The sequence below is a fragment of the Octopus sinensis genome, linkage group LG2, assembly GCF_006345805.1.
Source record: "Octopus sinensis linkage group LG2, ASM634580v1, whole genome shotgun sequence".
NCBI lineage: Eukaryota > Metazoa > Mollusca > Cephalopoda > Octopoda > Octopodidae > Octopus > Octopus sinensis.
In genome coordinates this window covers 170,506,356-170,520,459 of record NC_042998.1, presented here as the reverse complement: position 1 = coordinate 170,520,459, position 14,104 = coordinate 170,506,356, and the positions used below count along the sequence as shown (strand labels likewise).

At 31.5% G+C, this 14,104-nt stretch overlaps 1 protein-coding gene across 5 annotated transcripts in view; it reads right to left on the bottom strand.

The window, feature by feature from the left end:
• The window catches only part of LOC115232557 (putative inhibitor of apoptosis), a 79,471-nt gene that overhangs the window by 7,352 nt on the left and 58,015 nt on the right, over positions 1-14,104 (bottom strand). Inside the window, exons 2-7 of one of the 5 annotated variants that reach the window (XM_029802509.2) lie at positions 12,703-13,719; positions 11,512-11,657; positions 10,027-10,135; positions 9,054-9,170; positions 7,943-8,077; positions 6,170-6,509 (exon numbers count right to left, since the gene is read on the bottom strand). In XM_029802509.2, coding sequence (XP_029658369.1) covers positions 6,313-6,509; positions 7,943-8,077; positions 9,054-9,170; positions 10,027-10,135; positions 11,512-11,657; positions 12,703-13,681 — 1,683 coding nt within the window. In that variant the 5' untranslated portion in view covers positions 13,682-13,719 and the 3' untranslated portion in view covers positions 6,170-6,312. Of the gene's footprint in view, positions 1-3,071; positions 3,096-6,169; positions 6,510-7,942; positions 8,078-9,053; positions 9,171-10,026; positions 10,136-11,511; positions 11,658-12,702; positions 13,720-14,104 lie in introns of those variants that run through there. The other 4 variants (XM_036500404.1, XM_036500403.1, XM_036500401.1 and 1 more) reach the window with 4 other exon arrangements.

The window sequence follows — 14,104 nt, the reverse complement described above, 5'->3', positions numbered from 1 at the left end:
ATGTGTAGAAAAATGTGTAGGTAAAAATTCCTTATTGTGTTCTCAGTGCAATCTATGGACACATAAGAGGTGCAGCAGTATCACAGGAAGGTTAATAGACAAAGGAGCATTTGTGTGTGGCAGATGTACATATACATCTATTACCTGTTTTCCTATCTTTGATCTCATTGTTTATATAGATATATTCATATATAAAAGATGTCATAAGTTTTAGTTCTGGCTCTACTTTAGAATGTGATTAAAATAGCCCTGTTAACACAGTTAAAACACGTTATTGACTGATAAGCCTTTAATATGCTTGGTGGTATATTAAGGTTGCATAAAAAAATACAGTGATCCTATGAGCAATTAATATATATGTGTATATATGTATTCATGTATGTATCTATATAGATGTGTGTGTGTGTATATATATATATATATTTGTATATAAGAAATAATTGATTCAGTTGAATTAGGTACTTAAGTTGAAGCACCAAGTCAGTATGGTATTATCCGCACACCTCAAAATAAAGTGAATAAAATCAAAATAAGCAACAGAATATCAAGTAGTGATGCAGTACAACTGTTTCAAGTGGCTCCATTTAATTGAACAGCTGCACAAATAAATAAATAGAATTTATATTTTCAATATATTTTCTATAAATTTATTTATTTTGTTTTTTATTTTGATATCCTTACCTATTAAACTCTTATCCCTTATAAATTGTTACTTCTCTAGTTCTTAAATAGATATTTTTCAGTTTATGCGAGATGGTTATACTATATCCATATAAATGTATAAATATTTGTGTATGTGTGCATATGTGCACATATATAAATGTGTGTGTATCTGTACGCATCATTATTTTTTTCTGATTCATGGCTTAAAATTAATAGATAGATAGCAAGTTTATCTTTCTAGTTATTCCATAAGTAAATGCCCTGAGCTGTCTTTATAGAAACCACCTAATAAGTAATTAATTAAGTGCATGAATGAATATTAAACTGATTCTATGTAATTTTTCCTTTTAATGTTTATAATTGATATATACACGCATTTTACCGATTTTGTTTATATTTTTGAAAATCTTAAATTTTTTTATACGGTGCCCCAGCATGGCCACAGCTCATGAGCTGAAACTAGAATCAATCAATCAATATAACAATATTGCTTATAAACAATTACCCATAGTACCCCAAAATAAAATTTCTTCTGTTTTAACGTCTTAGATTTCTTAGCATATTGACTGGTAATTAACATCATGATTTAAAGTCTTCCCTTACCCAGCCTCTTTTTATAGACAGTTACTTTATATCCAATTGACTACTCCTTATGTCTTCTTTCCTCCCTGAGAAAAAAGGATACCTATGACAATATTTATGACATATCTAGCCATGGGCTGTCAACTCACTCTTGTCCTTATCGAAATTGTGAATATCTATGTAATGCATGTGTAAAATTTCATTAAAATCGGTTGAGTGGATCTCAAGATTTAACGACATGACAAGCACAGACAGACATACATCTTGTGTTTTATATATATATCGATTACAGTTATTGGTCAAGCACAAGACATGCTTTTTTCAATTTTTTATCTTTCATTAACTTTCTTAAACTTAGTTAAAATTGCATACACTTTATGTTAAAATATTCATTGTATTATAATCTTTATTTTTATAAAATCTTTTTAACTTAATTTTCTGAAGAACTTCTTCATATTCCCATTTCAGTTTTTTTTATTCTTACTTATCCTCTCCCACCCTTCTTCTTTCTATGTTTATTTACTCTCTCCCCTACTTATTCCCTTCCTATTTCTATCAGTCACCCCCTCTTTATATAGATATATATACATATAACTTAGATAACTGAGACTGGATTCGACCATCACTAACTCAATAGTACCACCTGGAAAAGTCTTTTAGTTAATTGTTTTGGGACACCATGGACCATTCAAGCAGAGAGTTGTTGTTGGCTGAGATGTATCCAGGTGTAGGTGGTTTATCTGCAATTTTGTGGAGGAATTTGTTCAAGTACCATTTGAAAGTCGTGGTGTCTTGTTCTACTTTAATTTCTTTTGGGATAACATTGAAAAGTGCAGGACCATATACAGTGAAGAAATTGTGTTGCAATGTTTATTATGTGATGTGATCTCGACCTTTGTAGGGGCCTAGTGAATTGTAAACATAATACTGATATCATTTGGATGATATTGGTGGAATATTTTCCACATGGTGCAAATAATGTATCGTTCATGGCAGTGTTGCAGAGAATCGAGTTTCAGCTGTTTAAGTTGAGCCCAATAATCAAGTCCCACCATGCCATTTATTTTTCTTGTGATTGACCTTTGTGGCACTTCGATCCTCATTATGTCTTGTTTTTTGTAGGGGGACCACAACGAGCAGCAGTATTCGAGATGGGGCCTAGCGAATGTGGAGAAGGGAAGGATGATGGTTTCATGATCCCTAGATTGGAAAGTTCTGAGGATCCATGAGCACATTCTGCTGGCAACATCGACTTTTTTGTTGATGTGCACACTCCAGCTAAGATTGCTGTCGATAGTTACACCTAAGTCTCTGATATTATCCGATGGTTCAAGTAGGTCTCCCAATGGTAGTGTATATGGTTGTTTGAGTGTACCCTCTCTGCCAAAGTGGATGAGCTCAAATTTTTCTTCGTTCAACTGCATATTATTTTTTTGTGCCCACTGGGTTACTGCACATAGATCCAATTGAAGCATTGTTCAATCATATGCTCCCTTAATGACTTTCTGGAGCTTTGAGACATCTGCAAATATTTTTATGGTGCTATGTTCAATGTAATCTGCAATGTCATTGATACAGACAATAAAAAGAAGTGGACCCAGCACAGTACCCTGCAGGGCTCCGCTGATGACTTTTGCTGGTCTTGAGTGGATGCCGTCAACCACAACATGCTGGGTTCTGTTTGTTAGGAAATGCCTAATCCTTTGAAGTAGCCTTCCACCAACATTGAATAGTTTTCTTTAACAATATATTGTGTTTGACTCTGTCAAAGGCCTTGCTGAAATCAAGGTATATGACATCTGTGTTGGAGCCCTCAGTGCATTTAAGATGTCATATATATATATATATATCTTTCTATCTGTCTCTTCTGTTTTTCTCTACTCCATTCTTCCTCTTTCTGTGTTTGTTTACTCTCTTCTTAACTTATTCTCTTTCCCTTTCTGTCAATTCTCTTTTAATCCTCCTGTCTATGAGTCCTCCCCTCTCTCTATATCTATCTCTCTACCTTTCTGTCTGTCTATTTTACTCTTACTTATCCTCTCTCACTCTTATTCTTTCTGTGTTTGTTTACTCTCTCTCCTACTTATTCTCCTCCTCTTTCTATCAGTTATGTCCTCTTTATATATCTATCTTTCTATCTTAAAAAACAAGAAATTTAAATGGAAAAAGTTTCCTGTTTTACTGAAAAAGGTTTCAGCAAAACGTTCAAACTTTAAATTTTTCTAAAAGAAAATTGTTTTACAGAAAATGGTTTAATAAAATGTTGAGCCTTCAAAAGTTAAAAACCAGAATTGAAAAAAAAAAAACAAAAAAAAACTATAATTGGCATTTTGTTGCACTTTTTGAAATGCTCATCTCATTAGCAAAAGCATCTTATTTCCAAAAGGAGTAAATGGGGGGAATACCACCTTTTATTAACAAATGAAGATTAACTATATCATTTCCTTTAGAAGCACAAGTAGAAGAATTTAATGGGGATTAAGGACAGAAGACATTTAATGGAATGGAGGAAAGAAGAGAAAAAGGAGTGGAGGAGGAGAGGAGAAACATGAAACAAAGGTAGTTTCAGGAAGAAGGATAATGAGTTATTCGGAGTGGAAAGATAGGAGGTGAATGATGGAATGAAGACGAGAAAAGGAAAAGGAAAAAAAAGATAGAAAAGGAAAAAGAAGAGAGAAAGAAGTAGCATGAAAGAGAGACAGGTCTGGGAAAAAAGATAATGACCCAGATGAAGAGAAAGGATTGAAAAATGTAATGGAGGAGAGAAAAGGAAAAGAAAGAGGAGGAAGAGAAGCATTTTTTATTAAAACTAATATTTGTTTTTTTAAAGTGAAACAAAATGCCAAATAAATTTCTTATATTTTTTTATTCTAGTTTCTAACTTTTGAAGGCTCAACATTTTATTAAAACTTTTTCTGCAAAACAGGAAATTTTTTCCATTTAAACACATATATACTTCGTTTTTATATTTGGTTAGCAAGATTCTTTATGTGAATTTGTGTGTTGAAATAAAATTTGTGTCTGGGGAGAGTTGTACTGCCTTAATATCTAACAAATTCACCAGTTTAATTTCCATTCATTTATTATATTTTTTCTTTTCCAAAATTTCATTGCTTTTGCAACTTAGTCAATGGATGTTGACTGTCCATTATCGGAGCTGCATTCCTTTTTGTCTGTTTGTGTGCATATGTGTGCATGTATACTTGTGTATGCACATATGTATGTATGTATGCATATATGTATGTATGCATGAGTGCCTGTATGTATATATTCTGCATATTCATGTGTTTGTGTGTGCGTATTTGTGTGTACACCTGTCTCCTTGTGTGTGTCTACATGTATGAGTTTGTGTGACTGTATGTGTGTCTGTTATGTATGGATGTGTCTCCATATGTGTCTTTGTGTATATGCATGTGTGGAGAGTGTGTATGTGTATATGGTCATGCACTTTTGTCTCCTTTTGTGTGTGTGTGTGCATGCTTGTCTGTCTGTATTACCTATGTACCTATCTATCTACTTGCCTATGTATCTATCTGTTTACCTATATATCCATTTACCTACCTGTATATATATATATATACATTTGCCTACTTAACAGCCCACAGGCAAATGTACCTATGCATGTATATTATGTTGGTGCTGGGGTAGAGACTGTAAACAAAAAAGTGCAGCTCCTCCACTTCTATTTATGGCCTTAACTACACAACTGTTCTCCACAGAATTTGTTTCCTAACTTTCAGAAAAATTTGTTTTTTTTTGATGAAATTTTTTACAAAAACGTTTCAGATGGTTTAGATTTCAATTACATCAAAATTTGTTGTGAAAAACATGTTCCACAAGTTGGAAGAGCAGTTTTGGAAAATTCAAATGATTTGGCTTAAATGGGAGAGAAAAAAGGTTTCAACAACAAATTCTAATATAGTTGGAATCTACACCTTTAGAAGCATATTTTGAGAGAATTTTATTTAAAAATATCCATTATTCCTTTAAGTTGTGAAGAAAAATTTGGTGGGGCACTGTTGTGTAGGTATGCCATATCTGTAAAAAACAATATGGTGAAATAGACAATACGTGGATTGCTAGTAATAGGTGCCAATACACCATGAGCTTGGCCCCAAACACACCCATTCTGTTTTCGGAAAATAAGTGCACAATTATCTGCAGAATGGTGAAATCAATTGAAATGACATGAAACTCATAATATATTATCAATTTTATTTGATATTTTCAGCAGTCAACATAGAAACAAACAAATAAATAAACTTTGCTTTTTATAAAAATATATATATATTATTCAAAGCAATAAATAAATAAATAAATAAATAAAAATATATATATATATAAAAAATATATAAAAATATATATAAAATATATTTAAAAATATATATAAAAATTTATAAATATAAATCTCTTAAGGAAACCTTCAGCAAGTCCTTATACCTCTTTTTTGGTTTATGCGGAGGTCGTTCTCCTTTAACTAACTCTCCATAAAAGAGTTGTTTTGGCATCCTGGAATCCTTCATCCTGACCAGATGACCACTCTATCTGAGCCTTTGCTTTAACACAAGAGCTTCTATACTTTCACATCGAGAGCCTTCCAATATTTCAAGATCACTGATGCGGTCCTCCCACTTAATGCCATAGATCCCTCTGAGACACATCTGATGGAAACGTTCCAGTTGTTTAAGGTAGTATTGATATGTGACCCACGTGACCCATGTATGTATGTATATATATATATATAATAAACCTTTACATAAATAAATAACGTGAAATACATGAAGGGACAAACAAAAAAACATACATACATACACACACACACACACACACACACACACACACACACACACACACACACACACACACACATATATATTCATGTATGTTATGTTATATTGTAATAATTACTGGTATCGTTATATATTAATATATTTTATATCTTATATGTAAAGCATAATATGCTATACATGTATGTATATTCTTGTAATTGTCAGTTTAGTAAATAAATAAGTCAACATAATATAATGTCTAAAAGTTGATGAATCACTTATTGATCTCCTCCATAACTCAGAAAAATATTTTCACCATTCCATGAACTATTTTCCGACATAAAGGGCAGTTGCTGAGAGCAGCTGCACATGATACACAACTGACCAAATGGCCACATGGTAAAAATACCACACTCAAGTCTTCATCCAAACAGATTTTACAAAGCTTTTGTTCTTTTAGCATATTATTCTCTGCAATTAAATCCGCACTTGCTGCTGTAAAAAATTTAAAAAAACAGAAGACAAAAAATAAGTGAACTGAAACGTAATGTAAAGTAATGAGAGGATAAATGAATATATAACAGAATGGTTATGCAATTGTGAAATATAACAGAATGATAAATTCTGAATATTAAAACAGTATCAGCAGTTACACAAGAAAAATATTCCATTTCATTCACACCAATTCACCCTAGGTTCCATGTGAACATGTTAGTTACTAATGCATGAACATTTCTCAGAGAGATTTATTTACAAAATACCTTTTCTTAAGTTGTGTTCTAAAACATTATTATACTAATAAAAACAAATAAACAAGAAATATGTTCTGGCCCCTTCAGATTTGAGTAAATGAAAAATATTATTATCTTGGGTAGAGTTGGTCACTTTCTCCAGATGAGGATTTTAGCCCAATGCTACAAACTAACAAAGTATTTATAAATTGTATAATGTTTTCACTAATTACACTAATGACCTGTGCCTCATTTTAGCATTTATTTCAAGCTAAAGAATCTCTGTCAGTGTCAGGATATGAATTATCCATTATATAGAAGGTACATGCCATAACAATTTTCCAGAGAAGCTAACAAGGGCACTTCAAAGTGGTAGCTCAACCTGCTAAAAATAGCAGTCAAGGCTCCATCAACTCAAACCCTATCAACTCAAAAAGGAGAGGCACATTGAATAATGTAATTCTTGAAAAGAAGATGAGATGGTTATAGCTTGAACGCATTTGATCCTAGGTTTGTTTGAGCAGGGTTGACATTGGGCTAAAACAGCTGTCTCATTTGTGACTATTTAGTCTTGATGTTTTCCTGGAATATTTGCAATCATACTAATATATCAATGTACATCTGTTTACAATTGCCAATCATGGACATGTGTAACAAATTGAACAGGAAAAAGTAACCATATAATCTGAAATATGGATATTATACTCAATGTGGAAGAGGCAAATATGGATATTATTCTCAATGTGGAAGAGGCAATTATGGATTAAACACAATATACGTAGAACAACTTTGTTCAATCGTTTTTATGCTTGTTTTTCCATGCTGGCATTGGTTAGCTGAAGCTATTGCTTAAGTACTGTTTTTATGGCTAGATACCCTTCCTATTACTAACCCATAATTGTTTTTCTGAAAACCATATTCCATTTTCGATTTCTGGTTACTGGAAAGGATTACAGTGGTTTATTTTAAAACTGAAAATGATATGGTGTTGACAGTTATAAAGTTTTAAAACTAGATGTTTCCTTTCCTTGTGAGCAATGGTAATCTAGAGTCAATGTGAGACATTAGAAGAAGGATTACTTAGTAACAGCTACTTCACTGTCAGCACTTTGATAGATAAATAGAAGGATCATTTCTTAATTACTAACCATCATTTCAAAGTATGGAGAAATAGTAGAGTTATCATTTATTACTTACTAGCTGACGTTTCAGAGTAATTTTTTATTGCTGCATGGACGAGCTCCTCTTTATCATCATCATCATCATCATCATTGAAATGAGGACTGTTCTCGATTGCAACAAGTAAATCTGATGCTTGTGAAAAACAAGATCCTTTAAAACAAAAAAAGAAAAAAAAACATGCACAGATAAATTAGATTTTGTGTAAAATATTTAGGAAATTACAATCTAGCATTCAGTTACATTCACATTTATCCATTACTTTCCTCCTTTGTTAGACCTCTATTTGTATTTTGGAGAAAGATTTTCAAGAAATGAAATTTTTTTTGGAGGGAAGTATAATTTAGTGATTTCATCACTAGAGTATTTATCAGAAGTTATCAACCACATTTCATGGCCTCTCATATTTTTAGTTAAAATCAAAATAACAGGATAAAATCCCAATCATGAAAAGCAACTGCTGGTTGAACTCTGGTTCTGATAATTATATTACACTTCTATGTATGCATGATAGTATTTTTTAGCATTATGCCTCTCATATATTTACAGAGAAGTTGCTGAAATCTTATACATGCTTTACCGTGAACAACTTGATGGCAGGAAACCAGATTATTCAATGATGGACGGATAGTTTAGTGATTTACGATACTGACATTGAATTCTTGTATGTAAGTAATTGAATGAATTTTCTGCTAAAAGGCAAATGCTAGATTTTTCAATGAAATATTAAAAAGAAAATTCATTTTGGTAGATTAGAATAAACTATGTGATAGGGAGTCTGAAGAAGCTACAATCTCCAAAAGTTAATGGAAGTGCATCTAGCAAAAATAGTTTGGGAAAAATGTTTATGATTTAAGGATTTCGGGAGACCTAAGAGAAGAAGCAGATAAAGAGAGAATTTAACCAAAATTATCTGATGTGATCATATAAATTTATACTTCAAAGATAACATGATGAAAGGCTAACATGAATTAAAACACTGTGATTTGCTGTCTTGTGCATACTGTATTGAACCAACATATGTCAATACAGCAATGATTACGATGATGAATTTTGTACAAAAGCTGAATAGTTTAGTTTTGTATAACAAAAAATTATTATATTTTAAAAAATCATAAAGTATTCTTACCTGTTTCTTTGATTTTGTTTTTCACAATTCTTTTGACTGTATTTCGTTTATAGCCCATAGACAGAACAGCCAGAACTGTAGGTGTTTCCATATATGATAGTTTAGGTTTCTGGAAAGCTGTGATGTGATGGTAAGAAAAAAAAGAATCAGTAACTTTTTTCAAATTCAGTGAAGTTGATTACATATAATCGCCTGAAAATAATTAAACTTCTTTGTCACTATTTGCCCTGTGTATCTTGCACAATATCAATTATGAGAGCTTCAACGGCACATGCAGAAAGTTACTCATGCATTCTATAATTTTGTGAATGGCTAACTTATACATTCAATTGCTTTTAATTTCTTGTAATGTGCTGATGATTGTTTCACAATTTTGTGATATTGCAGCATTTCCTGCTCTCAGTGTCAACTGGTAGTTGACATTTGCACAGCTGAGGGAAAATATTTTGCAAACTGGGCTGCTGATGCATCTCTATTAAATGTAACTTCCATATTGGTAGAAAGATATAGGGACGTTTCCTCTCCTAACCCTAACCTTTATTATAAAAGATATTTTGATAAGATCTTGTTAATGCTTCAATGATGCTGTCTAGTAATTATTAAAGCTTCTAGTTTGGTAGAAAGATACAGGGACATTTGCCTCTCCTCTCATTGACTTATAGATTTTTTGACAAGATCTTGTTAACTCATCAATGATACTGTATAGTAATTATTAGAGCTGCTAGTTTTTTAAAGTTTTTTATTGTCCAAATTCTTTCATTATCAAAAATCATCTACATTTCAAAGTTTTAGTTGTATTATTTTATGAGTTGTCAGCAGAGTTTAAGACTCATTTATTCCAATAAGTCCTTATTTTGACATGAATAGATTTTCTGAAGTTGTTAAAAATAACATTTTTTTTAATGTAAGAACTGTATGAAAATGATACTGAACAATGTACTTTTCCTTATAAATAGCAAACAATTTATCTTACCTGAAGCTAGGCCATCTGATATAGTTGTGTTATCTTCCATATTCCTAAATCCACCCATTGTGTCAGATTCAAAAGACTCTGTTTGAACTTGTAAAGTAGCATCCATCACCTTTAAGAGAAGAATGCAATGTCAACAAATTTATACGCTATTATCATCATCATCATCATAATTTTTGTGTCTTGCCTACTATTTTCGGAGTGTAATCTACTATTAATGTTAGATTTAAATGATAGGTTAATTGATTTTAATATATTTATGGGGTGATTTGATAATTTATTCACATATCTTGTAATTTCACCATCTTTCCTATATGGGTAATATAATTTCGAGTTTAAATTTAAAAATTAGTATCTAAAAAATTAACTACCTTCGTGTTATATTCATAAGTAATACTTAACTTAAAGTTTTTGAAAAATTTTCTAATTCTCTTTCTCATTCTCTCTATGATTAATTTATTGTTGCTAGTGATGATGAATAAGGCACTTAAATTGTCTATCTATTTTACCCTATCCGTAAAGGATAGATTCTAGTTTCTAATAGATTTGATAAACTAGTCTATAAATTAAAACTAAACCCAACCCCTAGTAAATCTGAATAACAAATATAATCAATGATAAGCAGTATCTTCTTTTGAAAAAATCTCAGTTACAACTGTGATATTGTTGATAAAACATGTTCTTTGTCTATCTACTTATCTTCTTCGTGATTTTGGTTAAAAAGAAAATTATACAAATGAATCCTTCGAATTTAACTAAATTCTATATTTTTATGCAGCTGAAGATTGCTCTACATTTTAAATTGATGTAATGTTTGCATTGTTCAATTAAATGGAGTCACATGAAACGATCGTACTGCATTACCTCTGGATATCCTTGTTGCTTATTTTGATTATAATCACCCCATTTTGAATTATATGGATAATAACCATACTAAACTCTGGTGCCTTTAACTTAAGTACTGTATTCATCTGAATCTAAATTTTACTGAACTTGTTTGTTTGTTTGTTTGTTTGTTTGTTTGTTTGTTTGTTTGTTTGTTTGTTTGTTTGTTTGTTTGTTTGTTTGTTTGTTTGTTTGTTTGTTTGTTTGTTTGTATGTATGTATGTATGTATGTATGTATGTATGTATGTATGTATGTATGTATGTATGTATGCATGCATGCATGCATGCATGCATGTATGTATGTATGCATGCATGCATACATTTTATGTTTCATATCTTCTGAGTTAGTAGGCCAAATAACATGTGAGTTAGCTCATCCTATCAATGGAGTGGTTGCATTTAGAGACAATCTTATTAATATTTCAGACATTTAGAAAACTGGTGACCAATAGTATTTTTTTTTCTTCAGATTGCTTGTTCTCTAAATTCTGGTGTAACTTATGAATTGTTACTTTAACTCGTGAAATACATGTGAGAATTAACACGCGTGGCAATACATTTCAAACAGTAAGATTAGTCTAGCAACTAATAAAGGATTTTTACTTTTTCTTTTCTGGTGTAACTTGATTCTTTCTGTACAAAAGTACATCTTGGAAACCACCGAATATGTTCTTCCCATGGATTGTCATCATCCTCCCAATTACATAAGCCACCATCACAGCTAAAACAAATTACTGTATCAGCTTTTCCTGCAGACCAATAGAAAATGAAAGAGAATAATTATAACACAAGTCTGAAAGATTAAATTAGGAATTGAAAAATTCAGTATGATTATGCAAGAATTCAGAATGTAAAGAGACCTAACTACAGCCTAGTTCTCTGCTGATTCTGCCATTAACTAAAGATCAAATGTAGTATGTACTTAGCATTTTTAACAACAGAACAGTTATTGCAATTTTGTGTAAAGGACTGCTGAACGAATTTAAACTTCTTAATTATTTTCTTTAAGACAATAAACCAAAAGGAAAGTAATGGTGAACTAACAAGCGTTGTACAGATTACTAACATAGTGTTTCTCTTATTTTTCACAGAATACATCAATCTGTATCATTGACACTTTCTTTCTTTTAAATTCTTTTCAAAGCAAACTGTGTTTCTTTCTTGTTTGATGAATAAATATGGCACCAGAAAATAGAAATTCTAACAATCAAAAACACAATATTAATAAACTCAAAGATGATTACTCTGTATCATGCTTTCTTATTTATCTTTACTATTAATGTTTTGTTAAATTTTCTAAAATTTTCTAAATAACGGGATGCTAAACTCCCCTGTTTGAAAATATAAGGACACAGATAGTGTGTCATATAGGAGACGATGTTTCCTGGGGCTAAATAACAGTAACATTCGTCCCAACCAGGGCTGCCACAATATGTTGGCAAATAATCTTTACTTTAGAGTACTGTTAATGAATGTCTCTCGTTGAGAGATTTAGAAATAATAATGTTTCTATTTACAAAATAAAAGGTAATTTTAAATTTTCAGAGGCAAGCTAGGTGTAATGGTAAAGTTGATAATCTGATTATAAGCTCAAAATTTCTTAGTCATTATATTGGGCCCTTGAAAAGTAGAGTTAGGGCATATTTTCTTTGCTTACCTTAGTTTACCCAGCTGTATCTAACAATATGTAAAGAACCAATTTTCAAAACCATGCTATATATGCAGGCATGAAAATTGGAAATAATACTAAAGAGTGTAACCAAAGATATATAAATAAATATTGTATGTATTTACCATTATGAAAGAATCCAGCATCTGCTAAAGATTCAGGTTTTTGGTTTTTATTCTTTGGCCATGAAGAAAATGTTTTAAGGCGTTCACTTAATGAGGTAAAATGTGGATGTACTGGAGAGTAAAATTTATTACTCTGATTTGGTATTGGTACGTTACCTACCAATTTCTCACACAAGAAAGGGCAGTTCGGAGAAATTGACCTATGTTTTTCTTTAATATCATCATTAGCTTTCCAATCGTTGATTTCACATTTGCAAAAAACACAACAGGCATTATCAGTAGGCTCTTTGTAGTAGAATCCATTAGCTGCCAAATCTTTAGCTTTTAATGGGAGAGGTGTTGAGAAAGCTTTGGCAAAACTTTTTAGCCGATTCAGTTCATATTTGAAATCCATTTTCATAGAAGATTCTAAATTTGGACATTTTGGACTGAAATTTCTATGTTCTTTATGGACATCATCATTTTCTTTCCAGTTGCGCAGTTGGATAGAGCAGTATGCACATTTAACAGCATCACCATAACCTAGGTAATAAAATCCATTCTTGGCAAGACCTGTGGGTGTTACTGGCACGCTTTTGTTCCAATTTTCAAAGGAATCCAGTCTCTTTTGCATATCAAGCATTTCATTTTCATTTGGAATAATATTTTCAGTACTAGTTGTCACTACAATCTCATTTTCTTGTTCAGTGTTTTGGACATTAAAAGCTGCAGCATTTTCAATATCTGTATCATTATGTAAATAAACTGGACAATTGTCAACTTTATGTTCACATGAATATTTATGTTTAAAAGTGGAATCTGAAAATTCCAGTACAGATCCACAGATAAAGCACAGTATTTTTCCTTCTGTGCTATCATAATAAAAACCATTTGCAGCAAGCTCTGTAGCTGTTAGCGTTGGATGAATATTTTCAGAGAATGTCAACAATCTTTCTATTTCATAACATAGGTCCCCTGAAGGTGTCATCAGATTTTCCATTTATTTTCTGTCAGTATTATTGATTATTAGTTATATGACTGAAAAGACGAAAATATAAAAAAAATATATGAATTTTTTTTCTGCATGAAATTGTATAAACAACAAGATGAAAAGAGATGTATAAAGAAAATGTATAAATAATTTACAAGAATAATCAAGTTGAAAGTATTAAGGCTTATGTGATTAAATATTTTTACTTCCTTTTCTGTTGTCCTCTTGGTGAGTTTAACCACCATTGCATCATGTTGATACAAGTTGGTAAACAGAACAGCTTATTCCATTAATGCCTACCTTCCATTAGCTTTTCTGTCTACACACACACACATATATATATAGATGTGTGTGTGTGTGTGTGTGTGTGGTGTGTGTGTGTGTGTGTATTTATGAGAGAGAGAGAGAAAGAAGATAGATATAGATATAGAT